Raw genomic sequence first — 25,836 nt, forward strand, 5'->3', positions numbered from 1 at the left:
CGATCTCTGGCGAATCACGTCTTAATTCTTTTTATTTTTAGGCTAGTTTGTTGAGTTATAGATTTGCTGCTCCAGACTCAACTGGAACCGTTCACTTGTTATTATAAAATTTTTAATATCTAAAAAATGTAAGTTAGATAAATTTCATAAAATCCACCACGTAATATTATAAAATAATAAAATAAGCAAATTTTATATATATTAACTGTATATTAACATAATAACTATGAAAATAATTTCCACTTTATTTAATTTTCTATAGTTAAAATTAATTATTGATAAAAAAAAATCAATGTAAATTGAATATTCTCATATAGATATAATGTATTAACTCAATTGAAGTAAAAGAAGTCGGAGAACACTGTGGTTTTTAATTTAGTGGCTTTGCTATTTTATATTTCAAATATGATTCAAAGTTAAAGAGGTTTTTTTTAATTCACAAACAATTCATGATGCAAAACGTGCTTTTGTTATTAATATTAAAAGAAATTTGTATAAAGTTATAAAAAAATTTAACAAGGAAAAATTCTTTTCAAATAATTGTGACCATGATCGACATCGAATATTACAAAGATTCTTCATTATGTAATACTTACATAAGTTATTTGTGTCAAATTGTTGTGTTACCTGTTATTTGAACATTACATAATTTATTATAAATAAAGACATTTTTTTGAAAAAAATTTTAAGCTTTTGAAAACAATGTTTTCTCAAAATATACCTTTATCAAAAGATAATATTCTGGAATATTTAGAAACCAATTTTACAAATTGGACCAGCGGAAATGAAAAAATCAATAGTTTCATTCAAGAAATGCAATTAAAAATAAGTCACTATGACGATAATGATATGGTGCTTGAATGGATACCATACAATCAGTTTAATGAAATTAAAGAGACAGGCAAACATGGTCTTATAACAGTATATTCAGCAATATGGAGGGATGGTCCATTATACAAGAAGTATAATCATAGTGGTTATATAAGAGATTCAAATAAAAAAGTTGCTTTAAAATGTTTATATAATTCACAAGAATCCATTGATTCTTTAATAAATGAGGTATGAAATTCCTTCATATATTTAGTACTTTTCCTAATTAATGTACTGTATTTATAATTTCTTTTATTTATATTTAGGCTAAAAAATATCCAACGAAATATAAAGCATTTCAAGTCTTGTATGGAATAACTCAAAATCCAGATACAGGAGATTATATTCTTGTCCAAAATTATACTGCAAATTGGATTAGTGGAAATGAAAAAATTGATGACTTCATTCAAGAAAGGCAATTAAAAATAAATGACTATGACTATTATAAAGATATAGTGCTTGAATGGATACCATACAATCAGTTTAATGAAATTAAAGAAACAAGCAATAATGGTCTTATAACAGTATATTCAGCAATATGGAAGGATGGTCCATTACACAAGAAGTATAGTCATAGTGATTATATAAGAGATTCAAATAAAAAAGTTGCTTTAAAATGTTTATATAATTCACAGGAATCCATTGATTCTTTAATAAATGAGGTATAAAATTTCTTCAAATATTTATATTCCTCTTTAATTAATATATTTAGTATTTACTATCTCTTTATTTATATTCAGGCTAAAAAATATTCATCAAAATATCAAACATTTCAAGTATTGTATGGAATATCTCAAAATCCAGATACAGGAGATTATATTTTGGTTCAAAACAGTGCTATAAACTCAGCAAATCAAATCAGTGGAAATGAAAAAATTGATAATTTCATTCAAGAAAGGCAATTAAAAATTAATAACTATAATGATATAGTACTTGAATATATACCATACAACCAGTTTAATGAAATTAAAGAGACAGGCAAAAATAGTCTTATAACAGTATATTCAGCAATATGGAATGATGGTCCATTATACAAGAAGTATAGTCATAGTGATTATATAAGAGATTCAAATAAAAAAGTTGCTTTAAAATGTTTATATAATTCACAAGAATCCATTGATTCTTTAATAAATGAGGTATGAAATTTCTTCAAATATTTAATACTTTTCCCAATTAATATACTGTATTTATAATTTCTTTTATTTATGTTTAGGCTAAAAAGTATCTAACGGAATATAAAGCATTTCAACTCTTGTATGGAATATCTCAAAATCCAGATACAGGAGATTATATTCTTGTTCAAAATTATGCTGCAAATTGGATTAGTGGAAATGAAAAAATTGATGACTTCATTCAAGAAAGGCAATTAAAAATTAAGCACTATAATGATATAGTACTTGAATATATACCATACAATCAGTTTAATGAAATTAAAGAAACAAGCAATAATGGTCTTATAACAGTATATTCAGCAATATGGAAGGATGGTCCATTATACAAAAATTTTGGTTTTGAAGATTATACAAGAGATTCAAATAATAAAGTTGCCTTAAAATGTTTTCACAATTCACAAGAATTCATTGATTCTTTAAAAATTGAGGTATGAAATTTCTTTAAATATTTAAATACATTTTTTTAATTAATATATTTTTAAATTTATATTAGACTGAACAATATCCAACAAACTATGAAGCATTTCAAGTCTTGCATGGAATATCTCAAAATCCAGTTACAGGAGATTATATTTTAGTTCAAAATAATTTTATAAGCTTAGTAAATTGGATCAGTGGAAATGAAAAAATTGATTATTTCATTAAAGAAAGGCAATTAAAAATTGATAACTATAATAATATAGTACTTGAATATATACCATACAATCAGTTTAATGAAATTAAAGAGACAGGCAAAAATGGCCTTATAACAGTATATTCAGCAATATGGAAGGATGGCCCAATATGTAAAGAGTATAATAGATGGAGCAATTATACAAGAGATTCAAATAAAAAAATTGCTTTAAAATGTTTTCATAATACTCAAGGATCCATTGATACTTTAATAAATGAGGTACAAAATTTCTTTAAATAACTAACTACTTTCTTTAAAATTTAATCAATATATTTACAATTTCTTTTATTTATTTATTAGGCTAAAAAATATTCAATAAACACAAACAATAAAGTATTTTTGTATGGAATATCACAAAATCCAGATACAGGAGATTATATTTTAGTTCAAAATAATTTTATAAACTTAGTAAATTGGGTTAGTGGAAATGAAAAAATTGATTATTTCATTCAAGAAAGCTATAATTATATAGTGCTAGAATGGATACCATACAATCAGTTCTATGAAATTAAAAAGACAGGAAAAAGTGGTCTTATAACAGTATATTCAGCAATATGGAAAGATGGTCCATTATACAAAAATTATAGTTCTGAAGATTATACAAGAGATTCAAATAAAAAAGTTGCCTTAAAATGTTTACATAATACACAAGAATCTATCGATTTATTAATAAATGAGGTATAAATTTCTTTAAATATTTAAATACTTTTTTTTATAATTAATATATTCTTATATTTATATTAGGCTAAAAAACATCTAACAAAATATAAAAAATCTCAAGTATTATATGGAATATCCCGAAATCCAGATACAGAGGATTATATTTTTATTCTTACCTGGACAAGTGGAAATGAAAAAATTGATGATTTCATCCAAGAAAGGCCATTGAAAATAATTGATGATGATGATATAGGCAATATAATGCTTGAATGGATACCATACAATCAGTTTAATGAAATTAAAGAGACAGGCAAAAATGGCCTTATAACAGTACATTCAGCAACATGGAAGGATGGTCCATTATATAAAAAGAATAGTTTGAATAATTATACAAGAGATTCAAATAAAGATGTTGCTTTGAAATGTTTACATAATTCACAAGAATCCATTGATTTTTTAATAAATAAGGTATGGAATTTCTTTAAATATTTAATACTTTTTTTTTTAATTAATATATTCTAATATTTATATTAGGCTGGAAAATATTTAACAAAATATAGAGAATCTCAAGTATTATATGGAATATCCCAAAATCCAGATACAGAGGATTATATTTTGGTTTTTAACTGGTCAAGTGGAAATGAAATAATTGATGATTTCATTCAAGAAAGACAACTAAAAATAAATGACAATAATGATGTAGTATTTAAATGGATATCATACAGTCAGTTTAATGATATTAAGGAAATAGGTAAAGGTGGTTTTTCTACAGTATATTCAGCAATATGGAAAGATGCTCCATTGGATAAAAAAGTCCACAATAGAAATGGAGTAATTGCTTTGAAATGTTTGCATAGTTCCCAAAATATTACTGATAAATTTTTAAATGAGGTATGAAACTTTTTTAAAAAATCACTATAATAGAATAATCTTTTATTTAAGCACAATGAAATAATTATTTTTGATATCAACATATTTTAATAGGTTAAAGAATACTCAATAAATAAAAGTAGTAATATTCTTAATATATATGGTATATCTCAAAATCCAAATACAAAAGAATATATTATGGTTCTCCAATATGCAAAGGAAGGCAATTTTAATCATTGGATGAATAAAAACTATAAATATTTTAATTGGAAGGATAAACTATCTGCATTACTTAATATTATTAATGGCCTTAAAGAAATTCATCAAAAAAATTTAGTTCATCGTGATTTTCATACAGGAAATATATTATTTTTAAATTTCATAGATAATTTTAATAATTGTGTATCAATTTCAGACATGGGATTGTGTGGAGAGGTTGGTAATATAGACGAAACTAAAATTTATGGAGTTATGCCATATGTGGCTCCTGAAGTATTAAGAGGAAATCATTATACTCAAGCAGATAGTTTCGGTATGGTAATGTATTTTGTAGCAACTGGAAGACAACCTTTTGGCAATCGTGCACATGATTATGATTTGGCATTAGATATTTGCAAAGGAATTGGACCTGAAATAAGTGAGCCAGAAGTACCAAGATGTTATATTGATTTAATGAAAAAGTGTTGGGATTTAGACAAAAATAATAGACCAGATGTTTTTGGGTTAGATAAAGAAATTACATCATTTCTTGTGTCATATACAATGGATTTAGCTATTTTAGGAGAAATTAAAATACAATTTGAGGAAGCAGAAGAATATAGAAAAGCAAATATTTCATCCACTGAAAACTACCAAATAGTTACCCATCCACAAGCTATTTATACATCTCGATTACTTAATCCTATTACAAAAGATCTTCCAAAAAATGATGATGGTTATAATTCTCAATGTTTGGATGATTGTGCACTTCCAATTAGTTTCAAATGATACACAATGAGAATAAAATTTTGTTTGACATTTAATATACAGTATACTGTATATATAACTGCTATTTTATAGGAATTTACAATTATATATAGTTTTGTCCAACACTGTGTATGGATATGTATTTTTTTTTACATGAATAAATCAGTTTGTAATTGGACATATTAAATCTATTATTTTTTTCTGATGTAATAGACATGTAAGTATATTTATTTATCTGTTGATAATCTAAGTACATAATATAATTTATTTTATTTCAAAAAAGATTGTGATATGTATTTGCTCACATTTTATAAAATATTTCCTATATTTCCACTGCTAATTAATCATTAATTCCAGAGACAGTACACATATTTATATTTTTTTCTTCATAGAAAAATTTGTTATTTCTTTATTTTTAATAAATAAGATTATTAAATAAAAACATTAAATACTTATAAAAATTAACCCACTTAAATCTGAAATTTGATATATTATCTTGATTCAAAATAGTAATTTAACTTTAGTACGCATCACATGATGATCTATTTAATTGATCAGTCACCCAATTAGCCAATATGTATGTAATAAATACAACAGCAACGCGGCATTAACTTCTAATATACAATTTAATATTTATGATAAATTTAATGGATGCTCTAACAGTTCCCGTTCCTAAAGTATTTATTTTTAATGCAATGACTGAAAAGTTCGTGATGGTAAATACGTTTCACAAAATTACTTGCGGCCAACTTTCTGAAGCGTATGTCTATGACAGTCCTATCTGTCCCTGCCTACTTTGCATTGAAATTTTATTTTTAATCATGGTAAAATTTTAAACTTTTTTTATCTTGTAACTGGTTAATGAAATAGAGGATGGAATTCTGTTTAGTGCTGCGCTTGAAAAGATTTTAATCACAAAAATAAATAAATGGAGATTTTTCCTAAAAAAAAAAAAATAAATATTGATAATCACTTAATAAAATAATTTTGAATAGGCGACCGGTTAAAAATTTGATTATTCTAGCTTAGAGGCTTGGATTTGTGCTCGTGTAACTCTAGTCTTGAGTCAACTCAAGTTGCCAAGATCTATTTTGGCTATTTAATAAATTTGAAATTGAAATCTATCCCTTGAAGTATACCTTAGAAATATTACTTAAAACACTTAAAACAAAAATATATTTTTAATTTTTGATCTATGAAATGGTTTTTTCAAAAAACTTTAAATAAAATGGATGATAGTCAATAAATTACAAATATACTGTATGTAAAAATATTTTTAAATCTATATAATTTTTTTATATATTAAACTAGAGGTTGGAACCGATTAACGTTAATCGATTAATTAATCGGTTAAGGCGGTTAATCGGTTAGAAGTATCAAAAAATCGGTTAATCGACTAAATTAACCGACTAAATTAACCGATTAATTTAGTCGGTTAAAATACTATGCAGATCATTTTCTCAAATTAAATGATTTTTTATCTCGATAAGAAGTTTTTTTTTTAATATACAGTATTGACAAACTTGTCAAAAAAATAAACCCATTTAAACTTTTTATAAAAACTTGAGAAATTTTAATTTATTATAAAAAAAATTATACAATATGGGTGATAATGAAACAAATGACATTTTTTCAGAATATATTGATTATAGACCTATTGAAAATGAATCTCTATCTGGTCATTTATTATATATTATTTTGTAACATATTTAAATGCTTTTATAAGTATTGATTTTTATTTTAAGTTATTTATGGCGCAGCTAAATGTCATGTGATATATATTACGCAAAATATTCAAATGGGCAGCGGAATAAAAAATAACATCAACATTCCTAAAAACTTGCAATTCAATTCCACTATCATTAATATTGTTAATTTCCCATTTAATTAAACCTTGAATTAAAGTCAGTTCTCGTTTCCCATTAAAATTTGATATAAATTTTTGAAATAATACATGTATATTATCCATATAGGGTGCAAAATTTATATATTAACCGATTAATTAACCGATTATTATTCGGTTATGGTAACTGATTAGTCGATTATTAATCGGTTAAGGTTTTTTTGGTTGGTTCCAACCTCTATATTAAACTTACTAATATTTGTAGCTGTAGAAATAGGGAAAAAAAAATCAAGTAAAGGAAGAAAATTTTTAATAAATTATTATAAAGTTTGTTTATTAATATTATGTGGTCTGGTCTTTTTTATGAAATTTATCTTATATTGAATTTTAGTTAAATAGCGTCCAAGATCTAAAAAAAGTGTAAGAACTTACGCTTAGGGTGAAAAATATAATTAAATTTTAAATTATTTAAATCCTTTATCAACTTGTTTCATCTCTGCTTTTATATACTCATGATAATTTTTAAAAAATAATATAATTTTATATATATAAATAATCAATAACGATTTTTTCAACCAATATTTTGAATTTAATGACTAAGGACAAAAAAAAATTATTATTACGGTGGTTGTGACACAAACAGCAAATACTTGCTTTTAATGTAAACACTGCATTTATAGAATTCTTTTTATTCTTTCATGGAATTCTAATCAGAGTTCATTCAAAATCTTTCCATAATGAACTTCTAGATTAATTTTTTACTATAATTCTTTAGGATTTTGAACTCCTTACTTTAATATATATACTAGAAGGTTTTCTTGACGCTGCAAATAAATTATATATTTTTTAAAATAACAGAACAATTAATATAAATATTGTTTATGATGTCAGACAATATATCCTTAAGTCGGCCAGCACGAACTACTATAGTTAGTAAAGGAGAGATAGAATGTAAAAAATGTATGAAAAGAAAAATTATAGGTGAAAATCATGAAACTTGTCAATTATGTTATGAATTACTCAAATTTAATTTAAGTGGAATCGAAGTCATTGATGACATTATCTGGAAATACACGATTTAATTTTGTTAAAGGTTCAATTCGTAGGATATTTGAGTTTGTTCCCTATGATCAATTCAAAAATATAGAATTTATTGCCGAAGGAGGATTTAGTAAAATTTATAAAGCTATTTGGGTTGATGGTCCAATTGATGAGTACTACGATAGTCGTAGTAATACAATTGTTCGTAATAACAATTATACAGTTGTTCTCAAAAAACTTAATAATTCTAAAAACATTACATCCAAGGAACTGAACGAGGTACAGCGCATGCAATTTTTTAATTTTCAACGTGATGACGATAAATTAATATTTTTTTCATTTTATAGTTTAAAGTATATTATCGGATTTTATTAAGTAATTATACAACTTATGGCATTAGTGAATATTTTGGAATTACTCAAGATCCTATTACTAAAGATATGATGATTATCATGCCATATTATAGTTCAGGTGATTTGATACATTATTTAAGTAATAACTTTTATAATGTCAGCTGGAAAGCAAAAATCAATAAATTATTTTATATAATATATGGACTTGCAAAAATACGTAGAGCACAAATTATCCGCAGGGATTTACATCTTTTTTGATGAAAATTTTGCGTACATAGGTGATCTGGGAATAAGTAGATCTGCAACTGAATCAAATAATGATAATGAGAAATATGGTATTATTCCTTACATGGCACCAGAGATTTTTCAAGGACAAAAATATACTGAAGCTTCAGATATATATAGTTTTGGAATGATTATGTGGGAATTTATGACAGGTAGAAGACCTTTTTGGGATGAAATTCATGATATAGAACTTATAATCAAAATATGTGATGGTTTATGACCACCAATTGTTACAAATGCACCTGAAGGATATATTGAATTAATGAAGGAATGCTGGCATTCTGATCCAGCAAAAAGACCAACAACTATAAATGTGACTTTGAAAATTAATAAAATGATTCATAATGAACGTGATATAAATCAAACTAAAATTATTAAATCATCAGATATTGGACCTGCAACAATAACTAGTCCAGGTGCCATTTATAAGAGTAGACCATTAAGTCGCATGATTAAATCTGCAATGTCTTTAAGGAGTTCAAGGAGTCAATCTATCGGTAACAAATTTTATTAATTACAACGCTTTTTTATTGCAAGAACAATTTTAACAATTATTTATTTTTAGATCCATTTTATTATTATCAGAAAAACACTGGTAATTATTCAGTTTTTGTTTAACTGTTAATGGTTTTTTATGTTCTTACTTATAATTAATATTATTTTAAAGATAAAAGAAAACTTGAAGATAATTTGGTTGAAGACAATAATGATAATGGTATGATAATTAATTTAATAAATTATTATTTTTCATTATACTTTCTACTATTTAATTCACATTCGTAATTATTTAGAACAAAATATTAAAAGAAGAAAATTTCTTGAATCTGAAAATAGTGGTAAATAAAATTACATTTTAACAATCAACATAGTTCATTTATTTGTATCTAGGATTCGTTCTATATTGTATATTACATATTATTTTTTGTCGGGTTTGTTTCAATATTTTGATGATTAATATTGTCGTTAACTGGTGGTTTGTTGTAATAAGTTGCACGTCCAAAAGGAAATGCGTTGTCGTGAGCGTTATTTGTTCGTTTGAGTGATGGTGTTGAATTTTCATTTCTATTGTAAATTTTTTAAATGCATTCATAATTTAATTGATTTTTATGATTTTAACAGATTACTTAACAAAAGAAATTGAATTAGATATTAATATGAGCTCTAATCAACCTCATGATAAAGGTAAGCAAATATACATTTATAAATATAAGTCAACATTATAAAATTTTTATCTAATTTTTGTTTTCAATATAAGGATATGTCACCAAAGAGATTGATCTTGATATCAATCATGTTCTTTAAATTATAATGTTTAAACCCAATTTTTTTACTTATTATGCAGTACTATAAATAGCTGAATTATTTAATATACAAATATATTTATCATAGATGGATTAATTTATATGAACTTTAATCGTTGAATAATGGCTAATGGCTTAACCTAATTTTTTATTACTTATTCATTTTCATGCATGGTAGCAAATGAAAGTTAATCTCATCAAAATTTGTAGTTAGAGTATATTAAACAAATGAATTATATAGTTTGGAATTTCTTATTTTGTATCGTCTAACTAAAAAGCTTTAATTGCGAAAAGTTTATATCGATTAAAAATGGTATTTTGTCATCTACATAAAAAACTGTAATTTTATTAATTAGTAACTATTTAAAAGTTATCGTCGCTTTATAAAAAAAAAAGTTTAATTTTCTTTTCTTTTGACACACGTTCGAGTTAATCAAAAATCAAAAAAGTGGAACAAATGATATGACAGTTATATATATGACAATAATGTATTTTCATCACATGATGGGAAAATTTGGTATGAAATGTTTCAATAATGGTTTTAAAATGTAATCCTATTTGAGTCAACTTGTTTGGATTTTGACACAGGAATATTAATATCAATATGAGTAAATTAAGTATAGAGAAATGGCAGATTTCGGTTTATTATAAGTTAAAATAGTAAAATAGTAAATTAAGGGAATTGCTAAACGTCGCCTGGGTGATTGTCGCCTGGGTTTTTTTTTCAAATATGTCACATGATGTACAATATATAGAGTAAATTTATTCAGCTGATTTTTTTAACTTTAGCTAATTTTTGATCAGCTAAACAAAATTTTATCGCAAAAGATATTTAAAAAAAAAAATTTTTGCAAACATATTTATTCAAATAATCTTATCTAATGAAATTTTATTTGCAAATATTAAAATTTAAGTCACACATTTACGATTTTAAAGAAAAAAATCACATAAAAGAAACAATAACAATAAATAAAAAGATAAGTAAAATTACAATGATCAAGGAGAAAGATGCTAATAAAAAAATGAAATAACAATGGAGTAATGAAAAGTAATAGAAGATGAAAGGGAGTAATGATAGGAAACAAAAAGGAGAAATAGGACATGATGGGAGATGAAAATAAGTGATGGGAGACGAAAAGGATTGATGGGAAGCTGAAGAGGAGTGATGGGATTATTACTCAACTTGAATATTATTTTTATTAATTTTGGAGACACATGAAGTAATGATCATAATATAATTGAAATAATTTGAAAATTTTACTACGCCATGTAAAAACATACGGTTGATCAAATTTTCAAAAATTCCGTACCGTATTTGACTACTTGTTAACTAAAATAAGTTTCGTATTAAAATTTTCAAGACAAATCGTCGATCACAATAAACCACATTCGTATTCAATTAAAATCGGTATCTATCAATTATTTGTAATATGTTGAATGCTTTTTTTTAAAAAAATATTAAAATTGCAGTAATACGAAATTTTCAATGCATAAATAATGAGAGTTACAAAATAAAAAAAAAAGCATCAAAGTTGGACCATATGTTTTTGGAATGTCGGTAGGGGTAATTACATATGGAGAGGTCTTGACACAATTATGAAAACTGTCTTTTTAACATAGAACCACGATCTTATCTGTCCTTTTTCAGACAAAAAAAGGATTTAGTACGAAATCTTGACACTTTTATCCTGACACTTAATATCCTCATGAATAAAAAAAATGATTATTAAATTCTAATCAGAGTAATAAAAAAAATTATATCTTTACATGCAAAATATTATATTTTTATTTAATTTATTTTTTCTCACTAATAATAATTCATTAAATTTTACGAAGTATGATTATTAAAATTATCAAAAATATAATTTTTAAAATAAAAACATTAATTTTTGCGAAATATTTTAAAAATCATATTATTATTAATTGTTACTTAATTTTGTGACGTATTAATTTTTTAAAATTATTACATAATTGAAATAATAATCGTTACAAAGTATTGAAAAATTATTACGAATTATTACGTTTAAAAAAATAATGCAACAAGTGTCGGGATAATGAGTGTCAGGGTTTTGAACTTTCTTGTCAGGATTGTGAGCGTTGAGCTTATCGTTTGGATTTTGAACGGCTTTCATTTCAACGACAGACGTTTGACCAACAAAAATTTCACCGATAACACAGTATGACAATTAATCACCTGATCTACATTACGACATAACTCCCGTGTGTTGTCAGTAAAATGAACTGGACCCTAATCTTGATATTTTGTTGTCCGGAGCAAAGCGAAGGACAATATATGTTCTACACTATGAAAAAAAAATCATTCACGTGAATTTCTCTGTTCTCCACGTGATCGTAACTCAATAAAATCGCAAATTTTAGTTTTTCGCTCCAGACTTACCATTTACTAGTTAAATACCGTAACTTTACACTCTACAATAGATTTTTGAGTTGATCACAAAATTCCATGTAATTGTATCGAATCGTATTTAAGTTTACCATTTAATTTTTAAAAATGACCTTAAATATATCTAAAATAAAAAGCATGAATCTAAGCACATCCAAACTTTCATTAAATAATTATATTACTAGAGAAGAATGTTGTAATCATTTACTCCGATAAAAATGATGCACATTTAATTTTACTTGATAGATCAAAATATTTTCGTACAAGTTTTTCTTGATAAATAAATCAAGAAAAGGATGGTAAAATAATTTTAGAAAATCAAACATACAGTATCTATCTCCGTACATACTTAAAAATTATCTTGAAAAAAATAAATGAATTTGACATATGGGAAAGTTTAATAAAGTAATGTTTGACAAAACATTTTTCTATCACATATGATGACCCAAAGGGGAAATTGGCATGATAATAAAATTCGTTTCTATTTCTTTCATAAGTATATAAAAAATTATATTTAAATAAAATAGTATAGATTCAAATTATAACAGATAAGGATTCATATGAGGTGATCCGATTTTGGGGTGGTCGCGATTTTTGATAAAATTTCACGTATTTAAATTCGATTTGATGACTGGGTAACCATGTGATTATGATTTTCTGGCCAACATAATTCCGGCTAAAATTATGGCGCTTTAGGCTTTATAAATTGGGCCGAAATTACTTTATTTTCACCCAATCGCGAATTTGCACAATTTTGGGACATCATGTGACTTATTTATAATAAAAAAATTTATTAAATGTTATTTATTTCTTTTGTATATTTGGTGAAGGTATTGTAGAACTTGATTCAGCACGATTTCTTTTATTTATACGTTCATTTACTATGTATATCTGGTGAAGGTATTGTAGAACTTGATTCAGCATGATTTCTTTTATTTATACAAATAATGATATATTAACAATCAAAATATTCTATAAATAAAATATTAATTAAAAATATTAATATTATATACTATTAATATAAATAAACTTAATTAATAAATATATACAAACCCGTAAAATAATAATAATTTTATAAATTTTGGTAATTCCATTTGTTTTTTGTATAGGAATTTCTGCTTCTTGTAAATGATAATACTGTTTATATAATAATATAAAAAAAAATATTACCAGCAACTTGAATTCCTATTATACCAAATTGTTTTCTTATCCAATTCATACCATCATTAGTTTCTCTAAATAATTTTATTTTATCTTCTTTTTCTTTATTACATAAAATCAGGTCGTTTTCCTAATTGACCTTTTCCTTTTCTATCAGAACTAGTAATACTCTGTCGTTCTGCACTATATAATATTTGTAAATAAAATTATAATAACAAATTAAATAAAAATAATATTTTATAAAATACATACGTGCTAAATAAATGCCTGTTTATATGAAATTCCTCTTAAAGTTGTTTGAATTAAAGGAATTATTATATCTGTCATATTACTCATATATGTTCCTTCACTTTATGATTTAATATATTCTGGTTCAAATGCTGGATTTTTCCAAGTATTAGCTCTTTAATAAAATAGAATTATTAATTAATTTTGCAATTTGTAAAATAATAATTGAAGTATGAACAGTGAAGAAAATTCTGAAACCAGTAACATTTTGCGCCGGTGTAGATTTATCAGTTATGCCGTAAAAAAATGTACCATTCCCAAAATCGATGATATGCTTGTCGATCTACAGTACAATACGACCGATGTATTAGTCGTCATTTTTCTGCGTTCCTATTTCATGTGACAAATCAAATGAAGTTAAATCTACCATATGAATGTTAAAGCTCCTGTCGAAGAAATATTATTTAGCAAAAATTATACTTACGCGAGATTAAATTAAAAGCATTTTAAACCATCAATTTCATTGTACAAATTAATCAAAGTACGAATATAAAATATGTTTGTCGATCTAGTCACAAATTGCCGTATGTATGTATGTAATTGTAAATATACGTCATTTCATATGATTTTAAAAGGCTAAGGGAATTGTGCTACTGATTAAACATGTGAAATAAAAGAAATCTAGATTGTCCTTATATAAAGGGTCAGTTAAAAAAACGTGGTTGGATTTTTCACTGAATCCATAAAAATTTTTCTTTTTTTTTTTTACTACCGCGAGCACAATTTCATGTGTTTTTTAATTTTTTCCTTCTCAATAATTTAAACCAAAATTTGGTAATTGGTTCCCGATTGGTGACTTTCGAATCATGTGATTTTTATGGCTATCGGTTCATAGCAAAATGTAAAATCAAAGCGTTATTAAATAAATTGACGTTAAAAAACTTAGATTCTATATCAAATCAAATTATTTTCTATGCTAACAATAGAAGAGATGGATATACGTTTAGGGAAATAGTTCAACTTATATTTGAATCTCATGATGAATCGAATTTCTGTGCAATATACTATGTAAGCTCTGCTGTAGGACGTCGACGATGGAATACAAAATTTCAAATTTTTTTTTATGGGATCCTATATTTTTAAATGCCATCAACTTTGGTTATTCAAGGTTAGAATAATAATGGTAATAGTGATGCTTTGGGTAGAATAACGAATGTCATTTGGAGTTAGGACTGTTACTTTGAAAAAATTAGTGTGTTTAAAGTAGGCTATCGCTTGAATCCATTATCATGAAATAATGAAATAGAATGTTTCTATCTTTTTTTTCTAGATTTTAACTTAATGATTAATAAGGATAGTTAGGGTCCAATTGTCAAAGTAAAATTCTTGGATAAATTACTACGATAGCATTTGCTAAGGATATTTTCATTCGTCGTAGTTTCTTGGCCATATTACATTGAGTGTGTGATCGTAATAATTAGATATGGGTTAGCCGATCCTAAGAGATAGGGATAAGGCATTTTAAAAGGCGTCATTTATGACACTATAAAAGTTTTTCACATCAAAAATGTGAATAACATAACAAAAATGAACTTTATAACATCTGGGAAAATTATCTTTTCTTTTTAACAATTATAAAAACCACGTAATTCTGGAATATTAAAATTTTAATTGGAAGATCTTAAGGATCAAAAGGAATATTTTATTTTCACACCTGGTCGTATTCATAATCATAACGACCAACTCTTGTTTTGGATGAGGGAAATCGGTAAACAAAAAGATCGTAACCTTGGGAAAAGGGTTGATTTTTGGGTTCTTTGAACCTTAATCATGGCTTGTGTTTCGTTGGGCTGGAAGGTTTTGGCTTTTATCGGGCAAAATTGGTACATTTGGTAGGCGCTTTCTTTCGCGCTTAAACAATATTTAATTGTACAACGACTCTACTATTATACTACATGTCATGTTGAATTTTTTTTCATCATCACATCAATGATTATAACACGAATCATACAATTTTTTCTTTTGGTGGGTAAAAGTGCATTAAAAATATTAAAATTACTCGTCCACCAAATTAATTTATTTTGTACCGTAAGGCAAAACAAAATGATATTCTCGCTGAAAATGAAAAAATAATTTCTCAAATGTGGGGAGAATATTAGTTTAGATTTATTAGAATAGATGATATGTTTGATTTTTACGGAAAATGCATTAAAACCAAAACATCATGAGCAGTAGCTTAGGCAATAGATGAACCTTTATTATCGATATTTAAGCCAAAAATATTATAAATGTTATTTATGCATACCTTGATTTTAAATAATTTCATAATTTGTATGACCCTATAGTAGGGCCTATACGTTTTTTTTATCATCTTTTACCTCTTAAAATGCAAAATTCTTATGATTATTTCTTGTCCTTCAATTGGTTGAATGGTTTTTGATGGAATATAATAATATATATATTCGATTAATTAGTTTTTGTAATTTAAAAATCACAAATTTTAGTTTGATAGGCTAATTTAATAAGATTTTTGAATACTTAACGTCTTAACTAGGAATGGAAGGAAATGGAAACCATTGTAATTTCTGGAACGAAAAACACTATTATTTAAATAGCAAAAAATTCGTGATGTCGATTTACTGTATGTGATTAAATAAAAAATCTTGTGAACAAGATAATTTAACGTGAGATATAACATAATCGAGACGTGATGCCCAGCGTGATTAACCCTAAAAGCATAAAATTCTCGTACAATTACCAGATTAAATGACTCGACTAATAAAGATTTTATATATTATCGTTCATATAAATAAAAATCCGTTAATATTTTTTTTTTATGTGAAACTCGGTTAAAATCTTGATCGAATAGCAACTTTTGATAACCTTTTTCTATATAATATATATCACGTTCCTAATACTTGTTTTATTATTTCAGACGTTTATTATAAAATTTTAAATATTGTTTTGATGAGGTTTGGTTCAATTAACCGATAACAAAATTACCTACTGACAAGTACATGTAAATTTCAACAACAATCAAAATAATATTATTCATTAGAGTAAAAAAAATTTATTAACAAGAAAAAGATAAAAAAAAAATTCTAATTGACATACGACATCTTCAATTGGAATTTCGTAGTACATTCTTTTATTTTATCTTTTCAATAAAAAAAAACAAAGATTTGTCCACCAAATTGATATAATTTATTTATTTGTTACTGCTTTAGGAAGAATTGGGTAACTTGAAAAGAAACTCGATGGTCGGCCAGCTTATAACCTTCCGAGACCGGTGACGACCAAGCCTGATAATGTTCTGAAAGACGGACCTCCAGTTGTTTGTTATAGCTATGAGGAACCAAGACATATCAGCCGTCGATGTCCGAAGAAGAATGATACACCTGAGCCATTGAGTTAGTTGTTCATGCGAAGGGTAGTAACAATGTTTAGTCAGTTGAGATAGAAGGAAAATGAATATGGTACCTCAAAAATTTATATCAATAATAAATTGCATTTTAAATAATGAAATAAGATCGAAAAGCGAGAAGAATTGAAAAAAGTAAGAAAAAAAATGAAAAAAGCGTGACACTTACGTTATGTGCTATCTAAATGACATAGTCGACACAACACAACACCAACATTAGATCAATTGATAATTAAATTTAAGAATTGAAATATAAAAATTCTAGATAGAATATTTTTTTAATTGTTCACATATTGAGAAATATGATCTTTTGTTTAATATCCTACGATACAAAATTGTAAAATTGTTTATTATCCTGTGAAAATTGTTTTTTAAAAAAAGAATGAAATGAAATTCGTGAAAAAAAGAAGATTCTAAATAATAGAGCGTGAAGTGAAGTAGTGAAAGTGCAAGAAAAATAAAAGGCTCACTAAATCTAAAAGAATTACAGGAGATTACTAGCACACTTAAAGATATGTTCTTTAATTGTTCTATACTATATATTTTTTTTATTTTTTTTTTGAAAAAGAAAAGTAAAACGAAAAAAATGTAAAAATGTTCATTTCTAAATATATCTAATTCTGACTAGAAAAAAAAAACCAAAAATTTTACCAACCATAAAAAAAAAAGAAAAAAAGAGATATAATTTTAAAAACTACAACGTCTATTAGAATATTGAACAGAATCGTCGAAATAAGTTTCCATATCTTCAACTATCGTGGGAGATGATGAAGCTGATGTATTATTGTTAAATAACTCATCGAGTAACTCCCCGCCAGTGGAGTTAGACTGATTGGCATAATTGCCGACAGGTGTGGTGTCAAAATTGTTAAAAGAATAAGCAGTATTTGGAGAAGTGGCAGTTGTATCTTGACTTATAAAATAAGGAAATTTATCAACTGATTGTATATTAAGGAATGAATCAAAGTTATTATTTGTCAAAGCGTGAGGAGAAATATAAGAAGTTTCCTCAATAGGATTAAAGCATTGAGGAGCAAAATGTTCATAATTATCGGATGGTAACAAAAATTGGGGTGTTATATCATAAATTTCTGTTGTTGGAGTTGGTGGGTGTTGCGAATATAAAGAATAATGGTGTTGATGAAATGTCATGTGATTTACAGATAAAGAGCGATGATTCAACCGATTGTTATGTAAGACGCCATGTGGTGACATAATTGGTGATTCATTTAATGAAACGGTCGGAGATCTTTCGATGGATGATGGGGGAGATGGTATACTTGATGTGAGCGGCATTGAATAATTAGATTTATTTCCAACTGCGAAGGCAACTTCAGCAATGGCAGTGATTGTTTCATCTGGTACAAAATTTTTTTCTGAGACTAAGAAAGGAGTTGATGAAGAAGTGACCCTATTTACATTTTTTCCATCACTGGTAGGTTTATTGGATTTATCGTTACGTTGGGTTGATTTTCTTTTTTTAGTACCAGGTTTTTTTGGCTGATAAACATAATCTGGATAATCTTGCATATGTTTTAATTTCATTCTATCAGCGCGTTTTTCCCATTGAAATCTTTCTTCTTCAGTTTCCTTCCACCACATTTTAGAAATAACTTTAGATACTTCAGCGTTTGTTAAATTTTTATTCTGAGCGACAACATCAGGTTGTTTTGCTTTCCGATATAAAATAAAAGCATTTGGTGGACGAGGAGTTCTTTTTGGTTTCCTTGATCGAGATTTGCGTTGTTTCGTGGGCTTGTTTACAAGTGACTTTTGATTAACTGCGGTTGATGCCTTCTGTGAAGAACCATTGGAACAAGATTTTAAACCATCATCATTATAAAATCCATTGTTGCACGAATCCGTCTCTTGGTTTGGATCGGATATGTCAAACATCAAAAGATGACAATATTTTTTCTTTGTTGCTTCATCCATTTTAATCTACAAAAAAACTAAAATTTTTTTAGAAAAATTGAACTTATTTTTTTTAGTCAAATAATAATATATATAATAATAATAATAATAATAATAATAATAACGTTTACTTTATATGAAATAATTACAATTTTTATATCAGATAAGACAAAGGCTTTTTAAGAGACAATTTTATTCTTTTTTTTTTTTTTTGAAAAAAAAAAAATCGTAATTGTTGAATTTTTGGACTCAAAAAAAAGTATCACTCTTTTTATAACTAAAAAAATTCTCTCGTTTGATTCTCACGTGTAAATTCCTATCAAAATAATAAGGTGAAATAATTTTAAAATATATTACTGTAATATACTGTATATATTATATATATTAAAAAAATATATAATATATATATATATACATTTATAAATTTATACATATGTTTAATAAGGGATATATTGATTTTTGCTTTTATTTTATTTTGGTAATTAATGATGAATTAATTATTTTACTAATTTCGATTTCTATTAGCCTTAAGTTTTAACTCCTCGATGATATTGTCGCACGAAAAGAGATCTATTTATGTTATTTAATATGATGATCGAGATCTTTTTAGTGAGTTCTCATGTTATGCAATATTATTCGTTCTCTTTTTTTTTATATTGATCCTTTTTTTTCACGAGCGTATTTTTTTTTAATAATTAAACAATAAAAAGAAGAATCCAAACTACACTAACTAATAATACTTAATATCATCGTTAAATATATTTAAATTTCGTAAATTAAAATAACGTGAAAAGTTGTGTAATCGTAATCAAATTAAAAAATGTTGCGGCGGTTCTTTTCTGCACATCATGTGATTCTGTTTATAACACAAAAATTATTTGTGATACTAACGAAATTAAAAAACAATGGGAAAAAATATATATAAATAATTAAAATAAATAAATAAATGGATGAATAAAAAATAAATGAATAAATGAATAAGAAAAACAATGACAGAACATTATGAAGCAATATGACGGTTTGAAAATGTCAAAAAAAATTGACAACATAAAATTGGAGAACACGAACCAATAAGTAAGATTGTAAACAAATATAACAAATAAGATTCAGTTTTATAAATTATGAGAATTAGTTTAATAGTTTGCTTCTTTTAGTGAACAAAATATAAAATTCGATTTATAATCAAAATTTCTTTTTTGCTCGTCACAATTGTATATGAATATAAAATATATACTAATTTATACATAGGCTCTTGGAAAATAGAAAACTCTTCCCAATTATGAATTTCTTTTTACAAATAACATTCCACTTTAACGCGACCAACGAGAATTTTGGCTCCTTAAAAAGTTAAATCTGATTTAAGCATAATAATTATATAAAATCTCCTGCGTTTTTTTAAGAAAAGAGGATTTTTTTTTTTTAATAGTATTGTCTCACAAATTGTTTCTTGGGAAATTATTGGAAATGGACGTTTAATAATGAAACCTATTTTATAAAATAATGTTATTACTGCAGATGCAAATATTGTACTACTATTATCATAACGCTAATTTGATGCAACACGTGAAATACATATATACTTGCATACTGTACATTTCTGCATATGGTAGATACGATTATCCCTTACTTCAGATTCATAACAAAAATACAATCAAAAGTATACCAGTTAAAACTCAAATTATTATTAAATTTATGGTTATTTGTTCTGATGTTGTGATTTTAATGCATGATATACCATTAAATTCAAATTAAATTTTGCTGTCCCTAAAATTCTAACATCAATGGTAATGAATTTGTCCGGTAATTGTAGTATGATATAGTTCGCTTATTATATTTCACTATAATAATGTTAAATTAAAGAAATTTACTTCTAAATTTGGAATTCGAATATATTGAAACCAAATTTCAAAAAAAAAAAAAACAAAAACAAAAACAAAAATGGTGAAATAAAGATATCTAATATATTATTATTATTGTTTTTTAAAAAAGATAAGTAGTACAAATAAAAAATATATATGCATTAATAAATTAACCTATTACGAAAATCATTTCTTTTCCAGTTTCACGATTTTCACGATTTTCACGATTATTGCTTTTTTTTAAAAAAATAATTTCCGATGAAAAAATAATTAATAAATAATAATATTTTGAATATTAGGTAAAATTTCTTGCAATTTCATTTGATTATAACCTTTAGATCCCTAAGGTTACATTACATTAAAATATGATGATTGGAAAAAAAATGAAATTATATTGTTTGATTCTTTTATCAAAAAAAAAAAGAAAACTTCATAAATTTTCTTTTTCTCATTTTTTTTTCGTTATACTATTATTGTTCAATTCATTCAATTACTACTTAAAATTCAAATTTATTTTATAAATAAATTTATTCTAATTGGTCAGTTTATTTCCTTGGAAGTTCAATGAAATGAGTAATAAATATATTAACTTAACTTTTTATGCATTAGAGTGAATGTCATTGTATGTATAAGCAAATCTTCGATGTTTTATTTTACGTATTATCAACGATTTTAACATATTTTTAGGTATTTCTTATATACACTAAGAAAGTTTAGGAAAATAATTCACAAAGATATTAATAACATGCATGTAGCCGAGGAATTTTTTCATGTAAAATTCCTTGGGATTCTATAAGTCATTAATAAAATAAAATTTTATATAAAAATTGAATAGGTGAATTTTTATAAAAATAATATAGTTGTGCCAGATGTCCGCTGAATCACATGAAATTAAATGTGTAATCGTCACGTGCCGATACATCACATCCTATTGGTCAGTTGACACCTGAGGCAAGAAATGTACTTCAAATACTTCAAATGAACTTTTGTTCGTTAAAATCTATAATATATAAATATATAAACAAAGAAAATGAAGTAAATTTAATGTATTAACAATAAGAATCGACATTGTATACGTAAATTGTCTTATTACCGTAATTTAGTCAGAATATTACAACCATGTTGATATTTTGAATTATCATAACAGATAAATAAAAATCGTTGGAACGTTCAAATGCACGTTTAAGTAAATCTTTGTGTAGGATCATAGCGCTCTCTTATGTTTATTTTATTTGTTAATTTACAGAGTTGCTGGCACAGACGAAAACTATTAAAGCAAACAGAGCCCATGTTTCGAAGACTCAAAAATCGGGGTAATCCGGGGCTATTTCGCTTAAAGTCAGACTTGTATACGTACAATTCTGTCAAGTTACTACTAATTCGTAAATAACACACCCCCACACACTTACCCAATATTCCAAATTACACTTGTGATATCGCCGCAATCATTAAATTCACTTTTTTACATTCATTTTTTTTTAAAAAGAATACATTTTCTTTCAGCAAGATTTTGGCGCAAATTATTTTTAATACGTAAACAAGTTTTTAATGCGAAAACAGAGGCGGTGGATGGATTAGCTAAGGCTGCCGTCAGAGCGACATTGGAAGGTGTTAATAAATTAACCGGTAATTAGTATGTAAAAGATTGCAGTGAAAAAAATGAAACCGATCCAGCATTGGTTATAAAGTTTATTACAAATGGTATCGAGTTACCTACAATCCTAGTCAAGAGTTATCTAATGCGGGCCAGAGATATCCAATTTTAGTCATGTTCTCAAACGAATCTTCAAACACAGCCATATAAAAATACGTCTTATGCGTCATCTATTACGTCTGTGCCTTACCATTTTTATTATAGGGCCAATCTAATAGATGTGTAATAAAAAAAAAGTTACTCTGTATAAATATTTTTTTATTATACAAGCTTTTCATATAAAGAGCATAGATGATATCAATATTTGTAATAATCACTAACTGCTATTATTTAGTCATTATCAGAAAAAAAATACACGTGCACGAATAACCATTAACACCAATGAAATATTATTAGTCAGCCTATTACTAATGTCATTTTCAATATAATCATGCGTTCATATATGAGTAATTTTTTTTTTTATTCAGCCACCGATTTTTATATACTCACAGATTAGTCATGACTTTGATTAATAAAGAATAGACTTTTTTTAATTGATTAGATCGACAAATATTAGTATGACAATTAAGGAGTTGTGATATGTTATAATATTAGTCATAACTTATGACTCATGAGTCATGACTAATCAACTTTATTCACGTACAAAAAAATATATATAAATACCTTTACTTTCCTTCGTTCTTGTCGTTCTTGTGTGTGTGGGTGTGTTGTGTGTGGTGTGGTGTGGTGTGAGGTGTGTTGTGTGGTGTGTTGAGTGGTGTGTGTGTGGTGGTGGTAGTGGTGGTGATAAGTGGTGGTGGTAGTGTGGTGGTGGTGGTGGTGGTAGTGTGGTGTGGTGGTGGTGGTGGTGGTAGTGTGGTGTGGTGTGTGGGGTGTGGGGTGTGGGTTGCGTGTGTGTGTGTGTGTGTGTGTGTGTGTGTGTGTGTGTTGTTTTGCTTTCCCTCGCTCTTTCCCTTCCTCTTCCCTCTCTCGTCCCCCTTTCCCTTTCCACTTTCTCATCCTTTTCTCTTCCCTTTTTTTCGAGGTCCTGATCAATGTTGCTGCACCTCAACGTTGGTGATCAGGTGACAACAAGTTTTTTTACAAGACTTGGCTAAGTCAGCAACAATATAAACCGTAAATTAATTTGAATTTGTTAAATTGTTCTTATATTGTATAAATAAAATCCAACAATGTATTTAATAACCATTTTTCTGATTATTAAAAACTCATTCAATTTTTAAATTTTTTGATAAATTTATTTAGTGGTGCATAGGATGCATAGGATACAATAATTAAATAATATTATATTTTAACTAATAAATCACATGATTAATTCTCTAAACACGTGACATGAGGCCTAGCGATATATCACCATAGCGATAAAAAACAAAACTCTTATATTCTAAACATCTTTTAATTAAATGCACAATTAATTGTGGTACTTTGATATTAAATCTTGGTCTAAGTCCTTTATGACTTATAGTATGGAGGATTGATAAGCTTGTTATAATATATACCAAATTGATGTTGTAATTATTTACGATATGATGTTTAAATATTTGTTCGTTAAAAATATTGCATTGTTCATACTGATCACTTTTGCCAAGGAAAAAAAAAATTTATTACAAAGGTTCCTGTGATACATGCGAAAAAAAAATAAAAAGCTCGGAATACATGACAAAATTTCTATGCTAATGTCAATGAAATATATTAGAGAAATGAAGAGTAGGGAGATGGGAGAGAGAAAAGATTACTGTAGTACACATGAATTTCAATGAACGAAAAATTAGGACAATTATATTATTATATTATTGAGAATATTGGTATATATTAGAAGAATTATAAAAAGAACATAAAATAATCCAGTGTCACTGATCAATACGTGAACGTTTTAAACGTTGATTATTTATTTCTGTAACTTGTGTCGCACAATATATGAAGACACTATTTTTATACCTTCCATATTACCTGTATAGCTACATTCAAACTTTTCAGATACTATTTCAATTTTCTGACCAGTATTGCAGATGAAAACCCAGACCCCTCCAGTTGTTACGATACCGATTAATGGCATTTTTTCAATTTCAAACTCAAAATCTGTTTGATCTAATTTTCTTTTTCCTAACACCTGAGTATTGGAAGATAAATATACACAATTTCAGCATAATTTTAACTTAAGGAATTTACCTCAGATGCACTCCTTATTTGCACTAAAATTTGGGCAATACCCTCTTCAACACTGTTAGCCTCCATTATTAACATAAAAAATTTTTGTATCATAACCATGAAGTCCAAAGTGCCATATCCATGTCTTCCTTCAAGCTGTTTCTCCACCAATAATTCAGTTGTTGGATCATTATGTATGTTAACAAATTTGACTGTGTTGACTAAAACAACCAAAATAAATTCTCGTATTGTGGCTTCATTAGCATATACCCTTTTAAATACAATTTTTTTATCCTCAAGCTGTTCAGCAATTTTGTCCTGTACCTCAGTACTAAGTGGTGGGGATGACTTTGGGAGACTATTCATATCAAATTCAACCTGTACCATTTTGAGAACATCGATTTTATAATTATAAATTTCTCGCAAAACATCTCCAATCTTCCAATCACTGTACACCTTTCTTTTTTTTATTTGAATTTTCAGATCAAGATCATATTGATTTTGACCATTTTGATCAATATTATTCAATAGAGTGTTGAAATGGAATGCACTCTCAATTTCCTGATTATTCTGATCTTCAAAATAAATATCACCCGTTTCAATTTCTGCCAAATCATTCTTAAACTTCGCTATGGCTTCTCTTTTTAACAAATAGAAGAAACCACTAGAATGTGGAATTTGGCAGTGCACCACTTTGTGTATATATCTAAATTTCACATCAACTGTAAAGCAAACAATAATGAGTACTAAGCATTATAGGAAAAGGGAATAGGAAACAGTTTACTTACTACTCAAGTCTGACAATAGGTAACAAATGACTAGTGGGTTTTTACTACTTGTGTTATCATTCATGAGTGTCATTCCACAATCAAGAGACGTTGTTCGATCATTGTTATTGAAAAATTTGATTTCTGTTGGCCTAACACCTTGAAGCTCGTTGGAGAATTCGTTCTTGAGAATGGGCACAAGGCAGTCTAGATTAAACTTCCCAAAGAAACTGGGAAGCATAATTT

At 26.4% G+C, this 25,836-nt stretch overlaps 4 protein-coding genes across 4 annotated transcripts; 2 read left to right on the forward strand and 2 right to left on the reverse strand.

The window, feature by feature from the left end:
- Positions 1 to 702: 702 nt before the first annotated feature.
- On the forward strand, positions 703 to 5,232 carry OCT59_003761 (uncharacterized protein; the record flags this gene model as incomplete). Its single annotated transcript, XM_066147854.1, has 9 exons — positions 703 to 1,059; positions 1,137 to 1,532; positions 1,611 to 2,006; positions 2,084 to 2,470; positions 2,536 to 2,934; positions 3,016 to 3,393; positions 3,460 to 3,843; positions 3,910 to 4,266; positions 4,360 to 5,232. The coding sequence occupies 9 exons, from the start codon at positions 703 to 705 to the stop codon at positions 5,230 to 5,232; spliced, it is 3,927 nt and encodes a 1,308-aa protein (XP_065996514.1).
- Positions 5,233 to 9,067: 3,835 nt separating this feature from the next.
- OCT59_003762 (uncharacterized protein) lies at positions 9,068 to 10,035 on the forward strand (the record flags this gene model as incomplete). Its single annotated transcript, XM_025334175.2, has 6 exons — positions 9,068 to 9,230; positions 9,299 to 9,328; positions 9,401 to 9,448; positions 9,525 to 9,569; positions 9,853 to 9,915; positions 9,989 to 10,035. 6 exons carry the CDS (start codon positions 9,068 to 9,070, stop codon positions 10,033 to 10,035), a joined length of 396 nt encoding a protein of 131 aa, XP_025183724.2.
- Positions 10,036 to 17,935: 7,900 nt separating this feature from the next.
- On the reverse strand, positions 17,936 to 19,183 carry OCT59_003763 (uncharacterized protein; the record flags this gene model as incomplete). The annotated part of the gene is made up of 1 exon (XM_025315081.2): positions 17,936 to 19,183. One exon carries the CDS (start codon positions 19,181 to 19,183, stop codon positions 17,936 to 17,938), a length of 1,248 nt encoding a protein of 415 aa, XP_025183723.2.
- Positions 19,184 to 24,563: 5,380 nt separating this feature from the next.
- Positions 24,564 to 25,831, reverse strand: OCT59_003764 (uncharacterized protein; the record flags this gene model as incomplete). Its single annotated transcript, XM_025324932.2, has 3 exons — positions 24,564 to 24,785; positions 24,845 to 25,545; positions 25,612 to 25,831. The coding sequence occupies 3 exons, from the start codon at positions 25,829 to 25,831 to the stop codon at positions 24,564 to 24,566; spliced, it is 1,143 nt and encodes a 380-aa protein (XP_025183722.2).
- Positions 25,832 to 25,836: the final 5 nt, after the last annotated feature.

The sequence above is a fragment of the Rhizophagus irregularis genome, chromosome 12 (genome assembly GCF_026210795.1).
Source record: "Rhizophagus irregularis chromosome 12, complete sequence".
NCBI lineage: Eukaryota > Fungi > Glomeromycota > Glomeromycetes > Glomerales > Glomeraceae > Rhizophagus > Rhizophagus irregularis.